This window comes from Phaenicophaeus curvirostris, chromosome 2, assembly GCF_032191515.1.
Source record: "Phaenicophaeus curvirostris isolate KB17595 chromosome 2, BPBGC_Pcur_1.0, whole genome shotgun sequence".
NCBI lineage: Eukaryota > Metazoa > Chordata > Aves > Cuculiformes > Cuculidae > Phaenicophaeus > Phaenicophaeus curvirostris.
In genome coordinates, this window is record NC_091393.1 from 108,704,189 (window position 1) to 108,729,210 (window position 25,022).

Sequence of the window (25,022 nt, forward strand, 5' to 3'; positions counted from 1 at the left end):
TTTATTAAAGTTACAATATGATTCTTATGCCAAGAAAATAACTGCACATATAAGAAAATAATTAATCAAAGTGATTAATGAAAATCAAGAATGTTCTACAGCATCTGTTTCCTGTTTGTAATGTGTACACGTGCTCTGTACAAATGGAAGCTTGATCCAGGCAGTCATGTGGCTGCAAAAAAAATATTGTGGCTCAGTTCTTATCAAACCTATGGCAGAAATAACAAATATATTAGTTCTTCCTTTAGCTAAGGGTGATCAAATTTTAAGGGAAGAATTGTTGACTTTTTTTAATTGTAAAATTTCTTGTAATTAGTTTCATTGTAATTATCTGTAACTACTAATTAATCAGAATAACATTCAGCGTTAGCACTGAAAAGATTGTAGACTAGTAAAGAGGAAAATTAAGTTCTTAAAAAAATACAAAGATATCTGTTTTGTTCACTCACAGTCACAGATAGCTGCAATTAAAATTTAATTTGATGTCAAATTAAGTGCTCGGTTACAGTGTGGTGACTTCCAGAGTACAGCTCTGCTCACTTCAGAGGGATTTCCTGTTTAAACGAGCAAAAAGTTTGTTTTGTACCATGCTAACAGTTTTCAAAGGCAGGTTCAACTAAGTCCATATCCACAAAAAGAATCTCAGCAGCAGCCAAGAGAGTTTGATGGTGGCTACTAAAGAACCATACGACAAAGTGGCTTTGAGTATTGTTACTCTGAGAACCTCATGAGGTTCAACAAGGCCAAGTGCAAGGTCCTACACCTGGGCTGGGGCAATCTGCAGTTTCAATACAGGCTGGGGAACATGTGATTGAGAGCAGCCCTGCGGAGCAGGACTTTGGGGTACTGATTGATGAGCACATCTTCTACATTTCTAGATGCTAACACTGAAGAATGCTTCATAGCAAGCTGTCTTCAGCCGCCTGTGTTAGTTACAGCATCACTGATAGCACACAAACATTCCTCTTTTGTATAAAGACTGCATGTGGATACAGAAATATTGTTCACTTTGCATGTGGTCCTTTTAATTTTGGTGTTATACCAGTCTGTGAAGGTGAAAATATCGAGGTACAGAGCCAGGGCCTGAGTGGATGTCTCAGATGGGCAGAATGTGCAGGCATATGTTATCACTCTTTAGTAAGTCTTGTGGAGGAGAAATATTCTATTTACACAGTAGAGATTGTGAAAACGTGGATAGCTGCTCATTCACTGTTCAATGTAAAGCCATTAGAAAAGTTTTAGGAAGCATTGTCTAAAACCAATATCCTTTTCATGGACAAAAAGTGCTCGTGCTATGTGTGGGATCATCACCTCCGTAAAGCTGCCATCCAGCTGGAAAACCACGTCTGCCATTCAACTACTGCACGACACCTTTACACATCATCAGCTCAGCTGATCTTGGTGTTTTAATGGGTCTAACAGACCAGTTTTGCTGAAGGGATGATTGGACAAGGATTTGATTTCTTCCAATAGTAACCAGGGCCTGATTTATCAGGCTGTTGCATAGACGTAATTCACTATGGAGTGCAACGAGGACTCAGATTTACTGAGCTGGTGTCTATTCTCATGTACACTAAACCAAGCATGAATAATTCTGAAAAAATCATTATTTGTCATTTCACAACTGTTTCTTAAAGACATTGTTGCAATAAGTTATTTTATGTATTTTTCAAATTTATTTCAAAACAGATATTCTTAAGATAGAAATACCTGTGTCATCCTGCCTCACTATAGAATTTAATGTCTTACTCTCTGCCAGCCCAAAGACATAATTTGGTATGAAAGGTTTTGGTAGGAATAACCTGAAAATATATTTTCATGCCATGTACCCAGCAGGACTAAACTGGAGAAATCCAAATGAGTAATAATAGTGGTAGGAAAAAAGGAAGAGTTGTGGTAAAATGTACAGGCCATGTAAAGCAGACCATACACTATCAGTCCTTAATTCTTGTTAGGCTATCCATCCTCTCTTGGGTAACAGAAGAAAAGTTTTCCCCATGAGAATAGTTAAACACTAGAATAATCTCCACAGGGAAGCAATGGATTCCTCTACACTGGACCTTTTTAAGGCTCAGTTGGGCCAACTCTTTTAAACTATATATTACCTAAAAGGTTGGACCAGATGATCCCTTAGTTCCCTTCCAACCTGGCATTCTGTGATTCCGTGATTCTCCATATTAGGAAATAAGACCTCTTGTGACTACAAAGAAGATGTCTGAAAGCACAAATCCAAGTAAAGCACACAAATCCTAGAGATTTTCAATGGAAACTGCATATTTCCAATCCAGAGAAATAGTCCTGGAGGGTAAATGGAAAAAGAGCAGCAGTTCTTAAAGAATATCTTCTTACTGAGTGAAGTCTAGAGATTTATATCGTGTTTCATTTTGTGCTTATACGGCAATGTAAATACTGAGGAGGGAGCATGGTTCTTTGACTTGCCTTTCCTTATGCAAATGTAATTTCTCCTTTCATTATCTCTATGATTACTAAATTCAATTATTCAAAATTCTGATTCCACCTTTGATTCCTGGTTGTGGTTCCTGCAGCCATGACACAGATGCAAGAACATTTTTTCCAGTGACTGCTTCAGATTTCTTTAAAGCGCTGGAACATTGCAGGCAGGTCTGAAGTTTAGCCCATCTGAGACTAGCCAGACCCATTTCGGAGAAGAAGAATTAACTTTAATGAGGTGGCAAAATAAGGCCAAAGTCAAATTTCTTGGGACTGAAATATAATTAAAAAGCAGTCATTTTTATATTTACATCACAATCTCTCCCCTGAGTCAGGCAAAGTTTATTTAGAAGTATGGTAAAAATTACTGAAAGAAGAGGGCAAATAACTTTCCAAAAATGTCAGTTCTGGGAGGTAGCTGAGAAAATAGGAGATACAAGTATCAAAGTTGTGCTTATTCCTTAACTACTGTGGTTCGAAAAAAGCACATGTCTATTCAGATGTCAGATACCTACAAATATGTAACAATAAAATAAGCATAGATCAATAGCATTAAACTAAAGCAATGTTGAATGATTCTGTGTTTGATACACTCCTGATAAATGATCAAAAAGTGATAAAGCTGCACAGGAATCAAGCAGCACAAAAAACTGTTATATAATATTTGTTTAATCATGGCTTGAGTCTGATTCTGTTTGTCATCTGCAGGCAACTGGAGATGCTGTTCGAAAATATTACAGAGTACAGAAGTAAATTGGGGAGGGGGATATTTTCCCATTGGGAACAATTGTAATGATGTGTCTGAATTAATATTTTCACCCATTACATCTGAATTCTTCATGGGAAATATTTCTCAGTGAGCTCCTTGTGCAAATGATGCAGAGATTGGTTCTGAGAAAACAATTTATTTAAACAGTTTTGTGTTTAACAGGGTGTCGAAGTATTTGCTGCTGTTTATGCTTGATTTCTACTCTCATTTGACTAGAGAAATTTCATAGATTTGTACAGATTATGGCCAGAATGTACTGCTGTGAAAATATTAACTTCATCTCCTAAATGGTAAAAGGCAGATTTTTTTTTTGAGTGATTCCTACGATTCAGCCCAAAAGCAATGATGGAGAAACAATTTCTGTTAGACAAAGACTATCTCTTAAGACTTTGGGGAAGAACTTCCCAGTATTCCCAATGCCTATTTCTTTATTGAAAATTTTCACCTTATTTTCAGTTTGGACTTTTCTGACTCTTGATCACAGCATTTGTCTGGTTGAAAGGACTTGGAGGTATCAAGAATCCTCCTCACAACACTGATAGTTACAGGCTGAGTTCAAGCCACCTCTTAATCTTATCTTTGATATAGTCAATTGATGGAGTATCTTAGGGCTTTCGTTGAAAGACATGGTTGCTGAGTTTTGCTAGGTTTTTTATGACTGTGGGGAAAGTGTTTTTTTTCTGAAACCTCTTTCATTTTTCACTTCCTTTTAAATGTATCAGCACTGGAACTAAACACAGTAATGGTTTTAGTTATGCCACAGAATAATGCCATTTTCTGTTTCTGTTTGTTATTTCTTTGTCTGTGCATTCAGGATTTAACACTGCTCCCTCCTTAGTTGCTGCTTCACACTAGGCACTCATCTACAGTAGAGTAACTGAAATGGTGCTATAGAATCATAGAACGGTTTGATTTGGAAGAAACCTCAAAGCCCGTCCAGTTCCAGCCTCCCTGCCTTCCTGCCATGGGCAGGGACACCTTCCACTGGATCAGATTGCTCAAAGCAAGCTGGCCTTGAACACCTCCACAACTTCCCGGGGCAACCTTGTGTCAGTTTCTCAGCACCCTCATTGTGAAAAATTCTCTTCTAATATCTAATCTAATTAATCTTCCCTCTTCCAATTTAAAGCCATTCCAATTTAAAGCTCATTCTGTCACTACAGGCCCTTGTAAAAAGTCCCTCCCCATCTTTCCTGTAGGCCCCTTTAAGGTACTGGAAGGTTGTTATAAGGTCTTCCTGGAGCCTTTTCTTCTCCAGGTTGAACAAACCCAGCAGCCTGTGCTCATAGCAGAGGTACTTCAGCCCTGGGTCATGTTTGTAGTCTTCTCTGGACCCTTTTCAGCAGTTTCATCTCCTTCTTATGTTGGGTATTCCAGAACTGGACACAATACTCCAGGTGAGGTCTCACAGGAGCAGAGTAGAGGGGGAGAATCGCTTCCCTCAGTGTGCCAGCCAAGCTTCTTTTAAGGCAGCCCTGGATACAGTTGGCCTTCTGGGCTGTGAGCACACATTGCTGGCTCATGGCATTATTTTGTTCTCAATACACTTAGGATACATGGTGCTGTCTGGAAGAGGTGGCCCCACCTTGTAGCAATTAAGGCACAGACCCTGTCGATGAGGCAACAAGCGAGATCAACTTCATTGAGGGTGCAAACCTTATATAGTGCCTCTGTATTCAGTAACAGCTATTCCAGTGAATTTCCACCCGTGAGAATCCCGCAGTACAGCGACAAGTGCAACTCCCTGTTTTCCACAGATGTGCCCCTTATCTTCATATTTTCCGCCTAGTGCATTCCTTTCCTATCAACCCACGGAATTTAATAAAGACTCCAAGGTCTTAACAAGCTAGCAAGCATGAGAACATTGGCCATTTGTTCTGTGCTTGCCGTTAATATTGCAGGTACACCAAGGCATCGGCCACTTGCCCCAGCATACTCTCAGTACTGGAATCTTTATGCCCACACCACCTAAAGTAAATTTATGGATGTCATTAGAATTTAGAGAGTTATACTGAAGTTTGACTGATGGCTTTGTCTTGTACAAAACTGGCCAAAGCATCTAATTGTGCCCTAATGATCATCATTTATCAGAAAGCCTTGTCCTCAGTTTTGGTCAAGATGAGTCATCTTGCTCTCAATAGTATTACACACTTCTCCTGAGTCATGTGCAGGGCATTCCAGAAAAGGCGGGATGTTCACAGAGATGATGATAGAAAATGGAGCTAGAATGGAACAAAACTCCCATTATTCTGGAATTTCTTTCTTCCACCAAAAATAATCAATAGATTCCTTCTTATATTGTATTTCTACACATAGAAAGTCCTCTGTTTAGACCCACACAACACTGTGTGGAGTATGGGAGTTGCTATACATTGACTTCAGACCGAAGGAGGCCATGTAGAAACTCCTGGGCTCTCTTCCCTAGATTCTGGTGGATTTGAAGATTTTGCAGATGAGACCCAAATTCTGTTCCATGAGGGCCCACTCTAGGAAATATTGCTTCCCTATTGACTCAACATGCAAGCAGGCTGCAACAGAATCAGAATTCTAAACTACATATCTTAATAATACATTTCTAATGATTCATAATTACAGTCAATAATTACAGTCAATAATTGCAATGGCTTTCAAAAGTACATTTTAAAAAAATGCAAATAATCCTGATGGAATTGGTCAGATATACAGCACTTGAGAAGACCAGTGCTAAGAGCCACAGATTTTCAGTTCACTACTTTAGTTCGTCATTATCAGCCTATGACTGTTCATGCTTTATAATGTCATATTTTCATATTCTTTCCAAGTATTTTCTTCTAACCACATGCTAAATAAAACAACTACTCTACCAGTTTGAGAAACTGCTGGAACAGTCTAAGTTACCCTGTTAAAGAGATACTGGGTGCAGTCCTATGTTAAAAAGCTGCCTCTTGAAATTGCATTTTCGATTTTTTAAGCGTTTATAGAAACGTTTTCCTTAGAGGATGGTGAGGCACTAGCACAAGTTGCCCAGAGAAGTCGTGGCTGCCCCATCCCTGGAGGTGTTCAAGGTCAGGTTGGCTGGGGCTTTGAGTAACCTGATCGAGTGGAAGGTGTCCCTGCCCATGGCAGGGAGGTTGGAACTGGATGATTTAAGGTCTCTTCCAACCCAAACCATTCTATGATTCTATGATTATTCTTTGGGAAAACAAATTTAAAAGATGACATCTTAAATTTCTAGCCATTTTTACTGCAAGATACCTGCTTTATTTCAGGCAATTTCACCACTACTCGTATTACTGAATATATTATGTAATTTCATAAATTATATCTGTGGTTTATTATACCCTTCATTGTTGCCAGATGTGATTTTGTACTATAATTTTGATGAAGGATAAAATCCTATACAAATGCCACTTGTAATATGTTATTGCTAGAATTCTGTTTCTGTAACGTCAAAATACTAATGTACCATTTCATCTGTCATGAAAATACTGTGTTTATATAATAGTCAGGACAAATATTGTGCTCTGTGTGTGTCTAAGGTGTAAATATTATAGCAGAAGGAAAAAATGTGATAGCAGAAATAACTACAGCATGTATAAACACTCAGGTTTTTTTTTAGAAAAAATCAAGGTTTCTGTGAAGCATCAGCAAATATTAAAACTACTCTGAATTATTAAAACTTACTTGTAAAAACATGATTCTGTTTTAAAATCACAAAATCATAATAATATGCTAAAATAATGAATATTGCTTGGGCTTTTGCTGCAAAAAGTATGGAGCAGATTCTGCTTTCATCTCAGTAGGGACAGCCTGGGACAGTTCATGCGGAGATAGTAAGCCCGATTCACAGCCTACACAAGCGGTGTAGTTCTACTGCTTTTAACCATGTCACACCAGATTTAAATCAGCTGAGTATTTGGCACCATATGTGCAATCAACAGGTTACACCAGTAGTGCTGAGAGCAGAATTTGGCCAAAGGAATTAGGTTGTAAAGACAGAAATTAGCAATGTGATTTTGTGTTGTTGGGGTGGGATGGGGGAAGGTGTAGGAAATAAGCATTTGCAGTGGGTGAAGACCTGTCTAGTTCTTCATATGAGTAGCTCAGTGCAACATGTAAACAGAGGACTTTTCACACCCACTAAAAGTCAGACTGCTGATGAGAAAGTCATGATTGCTAGTGGAGGTTGTAAGGCCATCCTGTTCTCCACTGTTGCATTGACAATCCCTTTTAGCCTCTTGTCCCCATCCTTTGGCTGTGCACTGGTGAAAATCCTCGGTGTGATGAGTGGATGAAGAAGTGGTTGTGAGCTGTTCTGTGCCAATGCCTACAGCAGCTAGGAGATGGCACTTTGGGTCTTGAAAGTCTTATGTTCCACTGATGCCAACAGAGCTACTCCATAGGAAATAAGGTCCTCCAGGGTGGATGAATGTAAATGTGAGTAAATTCAGACTATGGGTGGCTAAATCATCAGCAATGACAGAAATGTTTAATATGGCTCTGCTCTCCTCCCGCTACAAACTGTACTCCAGTGCAATTGTAATGGCATAAATACAGTTACTACTGATGTAAATGAGGAAAAACTGTTCCCTCCAAACTGCAAAACTAAGACGTTTGTAGTATACACAGCTTTCAAAGAGTTCCACACCCCAATTCCTTGGTTTTGTTAAGAGTGGCTGGAGTAAGCAAAGGAAATAAAAAGCAAAACTAGAATTTGGATCTTCTGACTTTTTTATATGCTTAGAAGAAGAGGAAGTACAAAGAAAATGCAAATCAGGAAAGTCAAGTGTTAGAGATATGGAAATATATCAGCCATCACAAAAAAATACCTTAAACAAATAATAGCGCTCAACACTAATCCAAAGTAAAACCCTTGTGAAGTACCATGAACAAGCTTAACTATTTTTTTTCTTAAATTGCAGAACTGTTCAAGATGGTTGAACTGTGGAAGAATGAACGTTCATTGCTGTTTGCTAGTGCACAGGTGTTTGGCTATATGTGCTGTTCTATTCACAGCGCAGGAATTCAACATTTCCAAAGTGATTTAATTCAAAATGTTTTGATAATTCAATTTATTGTCACTTAAAATTTTAATCAATCAGGCTCAATCATCAGACTCAGGTAGTGTAAACCTTCCTGGTGACAGTCATCAAAAAAGAGGCCAATCCCTGCTAGGAACAGGGCCTATAATATAACGCAGAGTATGCTAGACCCTATAACCAGACAGGTTTTAGTCTCTGATGCTGACTGTGATGTCATTTTCAGAACCCTCCCTTTGACTGACATTGTGAGCAACAGAACTGGCATTTTAGCATGATCACGTTTGGTTTAATTAGCTGTGTTAAGGTAAATAAAACCATCAAAAAAGGATGTTGTTATTGCAGTGCACCAACCCTGTGGTATCCAGGAGTAGATGAAGGAGCCTGAAGTTCTACTACTGCTGAAATAACTTATTTCTTTTCCATTAAGTTTTGAGGGTTTTGTAGATAAAGACATTTACGTTTTGTACGTAAAGACATTTACATTACATTAACTCTATAACATTATAGAGTTAAAAGATGGCTCTTCCAGAAGAGTTTAGCTAGAAGTAGCTATTTCTAATAGCCCAAATCACTGTAATTTACAGTGTGTAGAGCACAATATCTTTATTTTGTGAAATTGGCTCTTTTTCAATTTCTCAGTGAACTTTATCCAGTTTGCTATTCTTCAAGTATTTACTCACAACTGGCATACTGCTTTTCATCTCTTTTTTTTTGTCTTTTCAGCCTCTTCTTTTCCTAAATGTGTGAAACAGTATGAACACTTTGCACTTTCATAGAAAACTAATATTTTGGGTAGTGAGATTTTAAAAGTCTAAATTTAGAGTTTGTGCATGGAAAAGGTGATTTATGATATCTTGAGGCAAATAACTTTAACTGGTCTGAATTATGAGCACTACAATTAAACGCTGAGAGACTTGAACCCTTAGTATTCATCGTTTAGAGCAGTTATTATACTTAATGTGGTAAGCATAAAGTTATTTCTTGGAATACTATCTATTTATGATGAGATTTTGCACTGTTTGTGGCTTTAACTTATAAAGGCTTTTTGTCACGAAAAACTATGCATTCTGGCAAGAAATTACTGTGCTTAAGAGGTATCATTGAGCCCACTTCTGTGTAACTGGTTTTATTGACGTCTGCTTTACAATATATCCAAATTATTTTAGACTGCATTTCTTAATGGTCACATGAAAAGGTATTTTCCTATAGGAAGGCTCCAAAAGTAGTGACCTGTAATGACAGAACTGGGCTTCAATCTGCAATTGCATCTGAGTGCTTGCTCCCAGCGACTGTTAGTGGAGACGGCACATGCTGGAGGAAGAGAGCTTCCCAGCAGCCAGACTGCCATGTTGTCACCCTTCCCTGTTTCTTTGTTGGTTTCGCACAGTCCATCCCCTTGACTTCTGTGTTGTTTATCCTTTGTTGTTTTACCCCTCCCATTTTCTCTCTCCTCTGAGATATCTTTGTACTCTTTCCTGTCCTCTCCTCAGTCAAAATCATAATGAGTAACTGAGACGTACTCCCTCAAAATCACCTATCCAGGGGAGGAGCTGAGAGATACAGAGTCTGGCATGAGTACTAGGGCACTGCCCCTGTTTTTTAACTTTAATTGTCTCCACTTCATTAGCTGAGGATTAATTGCTAGCCACTTCCCACTCTGTAGGCTTTGAGGGAAACGTTCTTCCTGTTCCCCGTATTGACGTTGGACCAGGGATAAAAGACCAAATTATTGCTCCCTTGAAAGGCATCCCTGCCCATGGCAGGGGGTTTGGAACTGGGTGTTCCTAAGGTCCTTTCCAACCCAAATCATTCTATGATTCTGTTGCATATTGATAGCAGCCTTTACTTAGGCAAATGACATTTGATCTAATTATAGAATCATAGAATCATTGATCTGGGGGCAGAACACATGCCCAAGATATCTGTGGCCTTTGCTAGCTGTGCAAGGCAAGAATTGTTTGATTTTTTAGGATGAGAAAGTTTCTGATGCTGCCATACGCAGTGGGACATGATCCTACAGTTCTGAGTTATTCCACCCGGCTTAAGTGACAGTGTTCCCACACTGGATTTGGAGATCTGATTGAACGACCAGAGTGAATGCCTCAGTAATGAGTACTGGATCAGCCACACTGCCAGTGGCAAGATCATCACAGCATATTCTAAAACCTAAGTTAACTTGTTTGATCTGTTTAAAATTGTCTACTTCATAGAGGTCATTGAGGAAAAGTCAGAATAGGAAGGTAGAAGTGAATGAATTTAGAATCCTTATCACAAACGATGGCTTTAAAATATGTAGTTATAAAAGTCTTACAAGAAGATCCTCCTATGAATGACTGATAACAATTGAACTTACAAGAGATGCAGTAAATCCTGTACAATTGTTGCACTCAAGGAACAGTATTGTTTTCTGTCTTATCGTAAATTTTGTTAAATAGAGGCAACACTGCTTCCCTGGTGCTTTTGTTTTTCCCTCTGGATTGTAGCAATGGAGCACTTGCATGTTGTGTTTGATGCCTTGCATGATGAAGACATGCAATGGCAAGTTCCAGTCTGCATGCTGCTTAATGAATGTTTTCCTTTTCTCTCCTTCCCTGTTATGTGCTTACAGAAGACAACTATGTGGAAGGTGGGTGCTTTCTACCTTATTTTCCTAAGCTCTTGTTTTTCCCTTCTGTTTAGTGGTTTTATCCCCTTCTGCTTAATGTTATAAAAGCACACATAACATTCAGAACGGTAAGTTGCATTTTCTTACCCGTAAAGGTATACAAGTTTATTAAATAAGTGTGATTTCTTTTTCCATACAGAACACAAGCAAAGCTCCATTTTAATCTTGGCTGTAGTAGTGTAATTTCAGAATATCCCTATTGAAACAATGGGTTTTATACTCGTATGACTGATCTCATCCTCCAAATCATCCAGGAGATTTGCAGAAGGACTGATTTCTTCTCATGTTCTGTATGAAAAACACTTCAAGAAACTATTTGTTTCATCAGTGTGGAGCATAAACTCTCCTCATAAGAATGTAATGCATGTTAAATACCTGTGTTTTAATTGCTTAGGAAAATGGAAAGCGCTTTTCTCTTTAATACTACCAGTCTTGCTCACTGTATTATTCTTTACAGCACAATGTGTTAGGAAAAACATTTTTCTGTCTAACTTTTCAACATAATGCACTCTGCCTTTTGGACTGTTAAAGAAGCAGTATGTGTTTGTAATAATAATGTTGGTATGTAACTGAGTCCCTTTAAAGAAAGTATGGCACAGGGCAGTGGAATCTAAAGCACAATGCCATCTAGCCTGACCGTCGGTAAGTATTTCTGTTAGCCAGTAAAACATATTGCGTGCATATATATACATATCATAGATTTAAAGGTACAGAATATGCCTGACAGATGAGTTCTTGCTAGGAATCACCAGTTCTTTTTGCTTATCGGCCAAAAGCTGCAGGTGCTTTTTTATGTACAACTGCTTTTAAAAGTCTGTCTGGGCTCAGTCTTTGCATATGGGATAACTGATTATCTATTCGAGAAATGACTTATCTATCTAAACTGAGCAATAACTTAATCTTTCATATTCATTTAATTTTTTTTTTTTTTAAATCAAGGACTTTGTAAGCTGACTCATATGCAAAGCGTGTGCCCTGGCAGGGTGCTGAGCCAAGGTCCTGTAGTTCATACAGTATTCAAGTCATCATGGGCCACTGCCAGCCTGTTCAGTGGTCATTTTCTAAAAATGCCTGGAAGTATTGATACTGCATTTCTTCATGATACTGCACTTAAGGGCAAAGATGCTCAGATTTAGCACATAGAATTTTATTAAAATACATGTTACCAGTAGGAAAAAGAAAATTAAAGCAATTCCAATGCTCTAATTGTGTCCAGTCGCACACATGCATATCAATACCGTTTCCTCTTTATTGTAAAATAAAAATGTATTCAGCAACATTGGGATAAGAATTATAACTGAAAAGCATAAAAGCATAGAAATAAGTAGCTAATCTTATATTTGATCTGTGCATAAAACTCTAACTGGTGTCAACATGAGTCTCAAATGTGAATTAGGATCAGTATTACTAGATAAGGAGGTTCAATTTCATTTTACACATTCTTTTATGCACAGCAGTATGAGATAAAGCCTGGATAACAGTAACAGTTAATTCAGACTTTACCTGAATCTAATTCTTAAAACTGCAATATTAAATTTATTCCAACAGAGGTTGGGATACTTATGCATACATTAAAGTGACAAAGGATGTATTCATAAAGAGAACGTCTATCCAAAGCACTATCTGGGAACTGAGATATAATTTTTCATGTTGGATTTCTGTGATATCTGAGCATCTCACATAAGAAAACAGAAGGATATAGTATTCACAGAGTTAAATTTGTATATACTGCTGGTATGAAATGACTAAGTTTTATTCATTTTACTAAAATTTTGCTAGGGTTGAAAATGTTTTCTTCAGGCTTACCATGTTTAAATTTTCTTTTGGCCTATGCTCTGCATGGAACTCACACACCAAATTATGAAAATATCCTATCTTCATATGCTCTTCCACTATCCAATTCTGTGCCCTGAGCTCTCTCCTTTCAGAGCCAAGTTCAGTATAAAGATGGAGTTGGTCACACATGGGGCATTCCTCTTAAATCTTGAATTCCTAATTCGCAAAGAAAAGGCTTTTATCATTCCACTTAGGAAGTTACGGTGCACAAGTGAATATTTTCAATGTACTGTATGCCTGTACCTGGCTGGTTAAGGCTAGGACTTCCTATGACTGTCCATTGTGGTGATCTTTATTATAAACAGGATGTCATTTTGAAAATCGAGCGGTGACTGTTATCATGGTAGATTTATTATTGTTTTAAACCACTCTGTGGAGTGCATAAGCAGAGTCATAGTAATTCTTTACTCCTCCATAGCCTTCATGCATAGATTGCAAAAACGTAGAATAAGGTGAATATCATTATGTGCATTTAGCACGTGAGTATAAGTAACTCTATTTTGCTTCGCAAATCAAGTAACATACAGAGTCAAACAAAATACAGCATCTTGAGGACTAGTACTACATTTTTTAATTGATATTCATTTTAAGCAGTGTATTTTCTTACATTCACTTGACTTCCTTTTTTAGTTGAACAGCACTTTAGGTGACTCTTAAATTTCGAGTGGTTTCTATGGTGTTTTCAAAAGGCACTTTTGCCTTTATGTTTGTTTTTTTTAAATTGTGTAAGAATCCGCTGTTTAGAACTGACCAATCTCATGTATCATTTTAGCAAAAGTAGTTGCTAGTGGGGATCTCCTGGCCTTGCATTTAGATCCTTATAGCTATGAAGATCATATTTCAGTGCAAGCTAGTAAGTGATTACCTTCTTTACACTCCCGTAGGACATATGACAGTGACTTGCTTCATACCTGAAAGAGCTCACATAAAGTACCTGCTGAAAAGTCACATTTTACTAAAGAAAAAGATGTCACATTCAATCAGTTTCACCTTTCCTGTGTCGAATAGGGTTAAGACCAAGTCAAAAGTCTCAGAGTGCTTAACTATAGTTGCTTGCACAAAAGGTTAAAAGCCATAAGACAAGTTAAATAATCATGTGAAGAGACTAATACTTCCAGAGGGCCATGCAGCAAAGGATCCAAGCAGGAACATTCATCATTAAAAGAATTAATCCTAACCATGGGTCTTTACACTTAATGTGTTCACCATGACTCTTGGTTGCAGCAACGCTTAAAGAGAAAGAATGTGTGTGAAAACATTTCTGATCTCTTTCACCACCTGGGAACTGCAGCACAGCTGTGTGATGCTTCCCAAGCAATGCTTTGCAGACATCCCTCCAGGATCTCACTCAGCTTTCATTTACATCGCTGTAAGCCCCAAGTTATCCCACCAGCTGCAGGGCACTGTAGTTGGAAACAGAATCTATTGCATGGGAGACAGGGCATATCAGGCCCTTCAGTTTAAATTGGCACCTAAAATGGGTGACATTTGAAAGTACTGTTCAGCAAAACCATTGTTAGCCAATTTAAAGCATCACTTGAGATTTGGAACTGATAAGATATGAATCCTTTAGGACTGATTGCAGTCGGGAATATCTTCTTTTAACTCCCCCCAAGTACATGAGTCACTCATGCACCTAATTTTCTTTGTGAATTAGAAATTACATGAACTCTCTAGGAGGTCTGCTTTCCAAGAAAGGACAGGATATTTTATTGCACATCTTTTTTTTTGTGTGAATTAATTGCAATTAATTGCAAATAACAAAAAGATGTATCCCTTTTTATAGTTGTTGCAGAAGAGGAGCACATCTAACACATGATCAGTTAATAACTTCTAAAATGCATCCTAAACCAGCTCAGTTAAACAAGAACTATTGGGTTTTTTTTAAATAGATATGTGAAAAACCTTCATGTTTCTTGAAAAAAATGTTCTCACTACATCACAGTAATCTAGTATCATTTTATTATCTTGAATTTAAAAAGCTGAGTAATTTTGGTTGAAGAGTAATGAAATTTGGCTCTGGCTGAGTGATTATCATTTTGGGCATCTGTTTTGAAATGTCACTAGACCTATACTGGTATGATTGGATTTCATCTTGCAATAGGAATATAAAGCAAAATCTATTTCTCACAGATTTATGAAGTAGCTTCAGAAGTTGTCATTTAAATTTTCTTTATTGCTCTGTATTTTATATTGCGTATGTAATAATTTGCCTTCTTTGGAATAAATTCATTCTACTCGCACGTTTCACACAAATAAAGAGACATCCTTTGCATTGTCATTTCAATGTGATGAAGAAATTTTATTTAATTACCTGAAATGCTCATTTTTGTGAGGGGAAAAAGATCAGACCCAGCCCATTTTTCAGGTTTAAACTTCTCCAGGTTTTTAATGTTATTTCATGAGTAGAGGACAGGAAGTCCTCCCAGCGAAGTGTTCAAAGCAATATAATCGAAATACAATAAAGACAGATGGAATACTAAAGGAATTGGTTGGATTTGAAAGCATTTTATTACTTTCTGTCATCCTGACTACTGCACAGAAGAAATACACAATAAAACAGCACCCAGTGTTTGAATTGCAGTTCTGTTACTCGTAGCCCAAAGCATTCCAACCAGTGGTTGAAAAATGCTCTTTGATTTCCTCTGTGATACAGACATCTCATAGGAAACAGATGCCTGTCACAAAACATTTTTGTCACTGCGACAACACCACCTTCCCGTGCTCCCTTGTTCATTGCTGACTGTGCTCTTGTTTCCCTTCAAGGTCTGGCGCACCTGATGATGGGCGACCAAGGTATGGGCTCTGTTCCTTTTCCACTCTGCTTTCATTGTTTCTTCTTGTTCTGTAGCTGCTTTGAATCCATCACTGCAAAAGATGGGCAAAATGCTTGAAAGCTGTCTTTGGCTGCGAATAAACACATGGTTTTAGTCACATTTTTTCTTATTTAATTTTTTTATTTTTCGTTTGCTTTGTGAGCTTTTGTCCTTCCTGCCTCCTCGGCTCCCCCTCTCGCAGTCCAATAACTGAAAAGAGGTGAGAGAAATAAGAAGGTGATTAAGAAAATTTAACGTATTTATCAGAAAATACAATTATGGGTGATTCTATAAACAATAGCTGAAGCGCAAGAGCACTATTCAGATAGCTCCTGAAAGAAGATACTCAGCTTGTCACATTGTACACATTGGAGAGTTCATTTACATTAATGCATGGCTGATTGGAAATGTGCAGAAAGCACCTGCTCCTGGCTTCTGGAATGCTGAGAGTACAATTTTGCAACTTAATGAAATCAGTGTGGGTTTTTTTTTCCCCTCCTAACCCATTGTCCATTTTACTTTTGTGTCACTCTTTCTTATGTAAGCATGGGTTATTTCTGTGTTTCTCTGCATGTACATGATTGGAAAAAAAATAAACTCAGTCCCTAAACCAACACTGATTGCACCTCCATTTGTCTTCAGAGACTTACCTTATACTTTGTCTCTTCATGTTCAGATACGATTGCATTTACATATACTCATGACTCTTACTGTTGTTTCTCTCCCCTTCTTTATTCTCTTTTTGTCTGGAAATGCTTTCTTCATGGAACCATTTCACCAAATCCATAGGTAAAAGTAAAGGTATTACATGATTTTCTTTCTTTTTTGATGCCATCAGTATACTTTAATGTATGTATAAGTAATGCAAATAAATATAATCTTTTTGCACTGGTAACATGAGGTAGGTATATTTCTAAAGTAAATATTTCATGGATATCAAGGTAAGGAGAATTATCCTAAAGTACAGGCTGACCTTCTTTAAAGTTTGTTTCCTGATTTTGTGAGAGATGTAATGCTTTGGCAGTGCTAAAGAAGGCTACAGTTGTAGAAAGCATTCAGGATGAAATAACAGCCACCTTTTGAGGTATGCATTTTTCTGTTCTCCAGTAATCATAGTCTAAACCATCAAGCACAGGAAAAAAGCACGATGTTGTCCAGCAGAGACTCTCTGGAGATAATTTGTCCAGGGCCAATCCACAGCTTGATGTAAGTTTGAAATCTGAATAGCACTGACTTCAGCAAGTCTTTGCTATCAGCTGAGCACATTTGCCCTGAGGTTCCCTGTGTATATTAATCACTTTGATTATATCTGAGACGAGAAGTGGACAAAGGAACGAGGACGAATGAATGCCAAACAGAAGGGTGGGGTTTATTTCAGAATTTTATACTGGGTTTTGTTTCTTTATGTAAAGAATTCCAGATATGTTTGCTTTCTTTCTTCTGGAGGGAACATGTGCAGTAGGGTCAAGATTTTTTCCTCTATAAACACCAGGTTTTGCTATGAGGATATGTGTTCTCACACATCACATAAATATATTTTGTGACATGAAGCTGGTCATTAAAAGCCATTAAATCTGTGTGACATATGATGAATAATACAGTTCTACTCCACTTTAAGCACTTGTCAGTGTGTGCCTACTCTTGGTGTAAATCAGAAATCCAATTGCATGGTCATACTTTGCTAACTAGTTAAATTAGAAACAACTTTCCAGGTTCCTTGGTGTCTTGGCTTATTTAGTGTTTCCGCAGCTATTAAGTTCATGTGATGCAAAGACTGTGAATACATACCTGCAGTATCTCATTTCTCTTCATATCAGACTCTGGAGAGACATTGTATCTGGGTATAGATGGGGGGCTGTTTAAATGGTCGTATGTGTTCTGCAGCTGTAAAACTTATTGCTTAGGAAAAGTTTTAAGCAAGTAGAATAAAAACTGGTCTACTGATTTATTTGTTTTATAGGATTGTTTTGTTGTTGGATGGCTGATCCTTGCTGTGTTTTTCCTAACAGTACTTAGTATGTACGGCTTCCTTATTATTATTACAGTCTTATCCCTTAATGGTGTATGTCTTGGGTAAAGTTACCTAAAAATGACATTTTAGAGTAACTCAACCCTGACATTATACATAATTTTTATGAATATTAAGGAATTATTTTTCTAGATTATTCTATACACTGAATACATGATATAGTATGTATAACACTGAAGGTTTTTTTGTATAAAAGAATGAAAACATTAATTATGCATATATATTATGATTAGTAGTTGATCTGGAAAACAGATTTTGGCAAAACAAAACTTTGTAAGTATTATGCAGTAGTTAGATATTTATCCTTTAATTTTTTTTTTTACATTTATATTTATATTCACCAAAAAATGACCTTGGATATATTAGCTACATTTAATGTTTAATGATGTGCCATTTGGCATAATTTAAACGCCAGTCATCAGTCATCTAATCATTTGACTGCATTTTTCTTTTCACATTTCAGTTTTGATTAGATTTATCCAATCTACTGGATTGTAATATTGTAATACTAACTACTGTGTTTCAATAATCACAATATTTCTGCAAATGTAGCGGTGTATATTTGTTCAGATGGATGGAAAGGTTTTATATGTATACAAGATCCAGTTGCTTCTAGCAGAAAATATCCTTCAATATTGAACCAAAGGGAAAAATGGCCTGATTTTATTGACTATCCTGAAATGACCCAAATATCGGCAGTTGAAATATGTGACCTTGAAATAATTCGGATAACCCACATTCATAACCCACGTGTGGGCTATGAATAAATATAACAAACTAGGAGGGTGATAGGAGGTACAAAGGGGCAAAAGAAGAGCTCAGCACTGAATTAATTTGCACCTATTTAAATCTTTCATTATAAGTTCCATTCCTTTAGAGGTAGGTAAGGTTGGTAACAAAAGTGATTGCAAAATTCTGAGTGATTATATCATGAATTAATCTTATTTTGGAAATATAAGAAATAAAAACACTTTTAAGAAGCTGCACTATGCAATTTGCCCTGAAGGGTATAAATGGCTGAAGCTTCACCATCTTCTTTAATTGTGTAGATACTCTTTGGGATGCTGGAACAAGAAAGAGACTTAAGGTGCTTTCAGAATTAGGACAGGATGTTGAGAGGGCAGGGGCCTGGTGTTGAAAGAGGAAGGAGGAGTAAGGCAGCCTTTCCAGGTAGGCAAACAATACAAAATCCAGTATATTCTCACTGGATGCACCTGCTATTTGTCATTTAGTTGTAAGTAGAAATGGAAATACTCTGGATAATTTCCCCCAAAAAATGTTTTTATTGAAGCTTTATCAAATACTGACAAAGCTGTCATTGTCCCTTAGAGAAAGGCAGAAATGAAGCTCTGAAGATGTCATGGTGCTGAGATATCTGTCAGTACTTGAGGTCATAGAAGTTGATCTATGTAGAAAATCAGCTGACGTAAAGGAGGATGTAATGAGAGCAGAAGTTTGGCTCGTAACTCTAGAACTATACAAAACTTGTTTCCTGATCCTTGTAGATGCTAAGCCCAATCCTAGGAAGAGCTGCAAGCATATAATTGTACTGGCATTCATTGATAAGCATCATAAATGTTCAGAAGTAATTAAGAATTCCCCTTTTTTTTTCCCCTTGGAAATCATCTACCTGTATACAACTTTAGCAGTTCAGTTGTTGCAGCTGTGGTGGTGGAAGAACGTAGGCAAGGTAAGGTTTGCAAATGAGGTTTGCATTTTTATTACACCACTTGGATAATGCTACTCAGAGCAAGTGTTGGAATTTGAGGCAAACCTTGAAGTCTGCAGCTCATAACAGGCATGGAAAAGAAGTTGTTTGCCCCAAGCAAATTAGTGCCCACACTTTGCCTGCTTCCTCCTGCTATTGTAGGTGGTCTAATAGAACTACAGTTTCCACCTATGGGTCTTACTTATACATGCTAAAAGGTAGTACTTCTTGGATTTCCCATATAGAATTATTTTGGGATTACCTGGCAACTAACGTAAAACACTCCATTTCTTTATTTTTTTTTTTAAAAAAACCCTCTCCTACCTTTCATTTCCTTTTGAGGAGCAATGAAAGGGCTTTATCATTCAGTTTCTATAACAAAAAATGACATGTATTGCTTCCTTTTTATACTGCAGTTCTCTTAAGCCTATGCATTTTTTACCTATAGATTATTTCTATGTAAATAACTTACTTTTCACAATATGTATTACTCATTCTGTACCTAAACACTATATTTGTACTCCTGTTCTATTACTTTAGAGATTATGTGCAGCTTTAAATCATACGTGAGTCACTCAGGTCCATAACAAACTATTAAATGATTTCTAGCTGAGCAATAAGTGTTTCTACCAAAAGATTGATGGTACACTTGCAATTTATTATATTAGATTACAGGCTCTGGACGTGCTGGTATTTCACTGTGTATAAATGCTGAGAAAAAGACTTTAGAATGCCAATTTATATCTGTGTCAACCTCCTTGCCAAAAGAGGGCAAGTGTTGTAGTGCACAAGCTATTGTACAGTATTGATAAAACCTAAGGGACTCCACTGGGTATTTGTAAGAACAGAGTTTGTTAATTATCAATCACAGTTGTCAACTGGGAAAATAGGGCACTGAAAAATAAAATGAATTTAAATGAATCTTTGAACACTCATGAGCATTAAAATGGTGTGTTATAGCTAATAATTATGTGCTGGTGTTGTATAGCACAAACATCACCTTCTACCAGTAACCTCCCCTAACATCACTGTGGAATTTAGTCATTGAACTCAATATGACCATAAGTTCATCTCACTGTGATGACTTTCATTTTTGCTCTGTTTTTAGAGAACTAAAATAGTTTTGGCCTCTTACACTCTGTGATCCTCATGGGATTGTTTAAAACCTAATCCTCATCTGCTTTTGTGTGTGCTGAAGCCCATGCATCCTCCTGCCTTCATTGACCTGAGCCACTGATAGTCCAGCATCTGCATAGGTGCTTTGGGACTGCACTGAGCTCTAGCACAGCTTTTCATTTTTGGCTCAGTGCCTTGCTGACATGAACTCAGTTACATGGCTTCTCAATGGCAGCTGGCTTCTGCCTAGCAAGTGCAAAATATGGACAGAGGGCTTGCTTCACTCTCTGTACATGTTCACATAGTTATATATATATCCTAGGTGGTAGCAGCTTATTTGAAAGACTCACTGCCAGAATTGAACTGAGTTAATTTAGGAGTTTTACACATAATAAGGTTGCCAAGCTCAGTAACTGAAGTAATTTCTAAGTGGCAGTACAGCAGAAGAATGGATAACCTACATTTCCCCAGTCAATCTCATAGTCATTTCTACTGATAAAAAAGAACAGACCAGTAACGGTAAAATATGTATCCTACATTTAACCAGGCCCAAACGTTCTGTCAGTCTTGTATAACTTACAGAATGATCAACACAAGAATTTAAAAAACATTCTGTAGAAAATTTACCCGATTTTTTAAAATGATAATTACCTTTTAAGTGAAATGAGGGAACTTTAGATATAAAGCTCTTGAAACTGCTCCAATGAGCAGTAACTACACATCATATTTGTTCTGTAGTGACAATTTTTTCCAAAGAGCCTCAGAGATACACTTAAATAGTGGCTGATGTTTACCAAAAATATTGCAATTAAACTCCTGCGTGTAACCCATGCACATATGTCTACATGTATATGTTCCTGTAAATATTTATACTATCTTTATATTTTTATGGTTATTCTGTTCAAATTTTTGTTCAATATCATACTGAAGCATGCATGAAATGTTTTAATCAGAAGAGTGATTTCTTTCCGCATTTAGAAGTTCTAGTGCATTGAAGCAAACAATTCACTTGCGCTTCAGATACCCCACGAGCCTAGAATATGGCAATTGGAGCTGCAGAGTCATCTTTATGGTGAAATACAAACTATTAATGTTCCCTAAGGATGAAAATGCAGTAGAACATGACTGTTGAAGTTTTATCTCTGAAGTACATGGCTCAGAAGAAATCCATCAACATCAAGAGCAGAAATGCAAATCTGTCTTGAGGCACATATGCCCAAAATTATATCTGAGAGAGCTGATTCTGATCAGTGGTATGAAAAGAATTTGTAAGGACCTGCTGTGAATATCAAGAAAACCATGTGAAAATGAGGGAAAAAATTTAATTTAAATTGTTATTTTTCTCACATAAGTCACTATGTGGTAATGTCCAATTCATGCCATGAGTTCTAGCATTTTTCCACCACTAAAACAGAGCTTTTACTTTATCCCAAATTGTTCTAATGTCACTCAATATTAATCATAAAGTCATAGAAGGGTTTGGGTTGGAAGGGACCTTAAAGATTATCCAGCTCCAACTCCCCTGCCATGGACAAGGACAACTCCTACTAGACCAGGCTGCTCAAGATCCCATCCAACCTGGTCTTGAACACCTCCAGGGACAGAGCATCCATGACTTCTCTGGGCAATCTGTGCCACTGCTTCACCACCCTCATCAAGAAGAATTTCTTTCTAATGTCTAATCAAATCTTCCCCCTTTCAACTTAAAGCCATCCCGCCTCATCCTATCACTACATGCCCTTGTAAAAAGTCCCTCCCCAGATTTCTTGTAGGCCACTTTCAGGTACTGGAAGGTCACTATAAGGTCTCACTGGAGCCTTCTCTTCTCCAGGCTGAACAATCCCAACTCTCTCAGCCTATCCTCATAGCAGAGGTGCTCCCATCCATAGGTTGTCTTCATGGTCCTCCTGTGGACCTGTTTATCATGTATACATATGTCATAGGTCTCCTGTGGATTCAGAGGAAAGAAAATAAATGTGGGACTATGAAGGATTTTATGTAAAAAAAAAAAAAATATTTGCAAATGTGTAGATTGATTTCTGCTGGGTCCAGAAAGCATTATAGTATAAGCACTCCACTTCTGATCATAGATTTCTCCAGAAGGCAGGTTAGCTGACAGAGAGCCTTTCAAAATAATACTAAAACTCTTTCAAGATGAAGGATCTATATTTCAGGCCAAAGGGTAGGTGGGGATTTATTGATGATGGGACACAACAAGTCTGTCACTCTGAAGAGGTAAAAAAAAAACCCACGATTTTGAAGAGGTAAGCAATGAAAACATAGAAAAACCGGGCATTTCTTCCTTAAAGGAAACTTTTCTTTTTCTGTTAAATATGCATCTCAAATGAGAGTTAAAAGCTGTAACGATCTGTAACTTTTTAACACATTGAAATTCCATGGGTTTCATATGGATTTCGTAGGTATTTCCAATGAAACAGGGATCTCTGAGAGTTGTATGCCTTGCTATCCTGCAGAATATCCTGAAACCGTCTTCCTTACACCTTTTTTAATATCTGATGACATTCCTGAACTGAATACATTTTTAGAGTGACCATAAGAATTACAGCTTCACTTTAAGATTGCACTGCAGCTAAGTTTTCCTAGGATAAAATTCAGTCTTCAAATCGACAAAAGCAGCTAAACAAATCAGCCCAACAGAGTCTAATTTATATTATTTCAGTAAAAAATAAAAGTAAGTGGAGATTATTCTACATCTCGCTCATAGCAGTAGTCTCAACTGGCTTTGTCATTAATCCAATCAGAATTATGCTTGATGGAGTTTCACCAGTTGAGTGGAAGGAGATCAGAGCCCTAAGGAGGAGTAGTTTCAAGCATCCCTATGGTTCCTCTACATGCAAGCCTACCAGATTCAGTAAGTAAACTTTATCACAGTTTTTAAAGAAACTAAATTTAAAGAAAGGGAAGAACTCCTAAGAAGACCACTGCAAAATTGAGCTGATGTAACTGAAAAATTTGGACCTGTGCTCTCTAAATGCACATCATGATATTTTTCCACCAAGAATGACTCTCCACAAAAGAATTAAAGATATTTAAATAGTCTGGTCAGAAGTGATTGTTCTGTAGAAGTACAATATTTTTAACCCACTCTAGCTATACAGTAATTTTATATGGATAAAATAATATGCCAAGCTAATTAGAAACAACAAAACTTTGAATTGTGCAGTCTCTTTTAAAATTTTATAATTAAACAATATAATTTGCACTGATACAAGTAATTCATCTCTTGCCTGATATTCAAAGGCCTGTCATTCTTAATTGCTTGAAGGTACCTTTCTGTCTTCACTTTAGGGACCACTCAGAGCAATTAAGTAGCAGCAGAACAGTGAAACTGCCATGAACTGGGAAATTCAGGAGGGCAAAGGAGAAAACTTTCATAGGAACTGAGTTTGGACTGTGGATTTTGCTGTGAAATTCCACCTTTTCTATTCTTTTAATGATTTTTATACATCAACCTGTTATCCAAATATCTTTTTTCCAGACTTGAGAGGAAAGGAATGCCATTGAATCTCCTTATTGAATCCATTTTCTCTAGTGAAAGAAGTAGTTATTTCCCCACTTACATCAGCTGTATTTGGGTTTGGTTTTTTTTTTTTTTCTGTTGGCACCCACTTAGACTGATTTTCTAATCAACACACTGTTTAATTTAAAGCCTGCTTCAGCCTGCTTCTGCACCTTGCTACTGTGACTTAGAGATTCTGGTACATCTTGTTGCCTGCCTTAAGTAGAATTTTGTTCCTTGAAGAGGTGAAACGCCTATACTGATTTACTGGCACCTTCTCTAAAACTGTATAGAAGCAACCTTGAGGCTAACAGGGAAGCTGGTAGGCAACACCTGGCACTGTTGGCATAACAGGCTTGACTTGAGTAGCCTCAGTATTGGGGATGGGAGGAAACAAAAGCAGCTGGGTTTGATCCCTTTCATCTGCCTTTGCATGTTCCTCAGATGGAAAGGAGTCTGCTGGGAAAGGAAAATTCAGCAGTAAGTGAGGCTATGTCTAAATTTTTTGCTGGAGTTACCCTTGGTTAATAGGTCTATCCTGCATCCCTTATTATGACCTGTTGTTAACCCATTTTCAAAAGGAGTATCCACCCAAAAGAGGCCAAATATCTTCCTGTGACCACTCACATCCAGCTTCTGAAATGTAACTGTTAGCTGAAAACCCTAAAAGATTGATTCTTGATGTCAGCTACACTGGTGATTAAGTGACCCCACTCCCACCCACCAGTAGTATCTGTCAGATTAAAAATTAGAAATAATTTACTAAATTTCCCTCTGCAATAAACATGGATACCTTTATTAGGAAGAACTTGGCTTATATCAAAAAGGTGCCATAAAAACTTCCTGTCTTAGAAAATTACAAAATTTTGGTAATAATGCAAGTCGGTCCTTTGATTTGCTGTATTAATTGTTCTGCTTTAACAACTTGGTCATCTGAGGTCCTGTGCTTGGTATTTGCATGAGTCTGTAAAAAACCTTCAAAAAACTCACCAAGCTCAGTTACAGCTGAATCACTTTTGAAAACTACGTTTGCATGTATATGAGGTACTTAATGTTGTTATTTCACTGTTGCACCTGTGCAAAACAAAGTC

General features: G+C 37.3%; 1 protein-coding gene across 28 annotated transcripts in view; it reads left to right on the forward strand.

Annotated features, from left to right (window-relative positions):
• Positions 1 to 25,022, forward strand: part of NRXN1 (neurexin 1) — a 790,728-nt gene that overhangs the window by 79,773 nt on the left and 685,933 nt on the right. For 19 of the 28 annotated variants that reach the window (XM_069850390.1, XM_069850392.1, XM_069850405.1 and 16 more), the window contains exons 3-4: positions 10,850 to 10,867; positions 15,509 to 15,538. The exons of 6 other annotated variants lie outside the window; for them this stretch is intronic. In XM_069850390.1, the coding sequence (XP_069706491.1) occupies positions 10,850 to 10,867; positions 15,509 to 15,538 (48 nt within the window). The remainder of the gene's footprint in view (positions 1 to 10,849; positions 10,868 to 15,508; positions 15,539 to 25,022) is intronic. 3 more of the 28 variants (XM_069850393.1, XM_069850421.1, XM_069850414.1) reach the window with 1 other exon arrangement.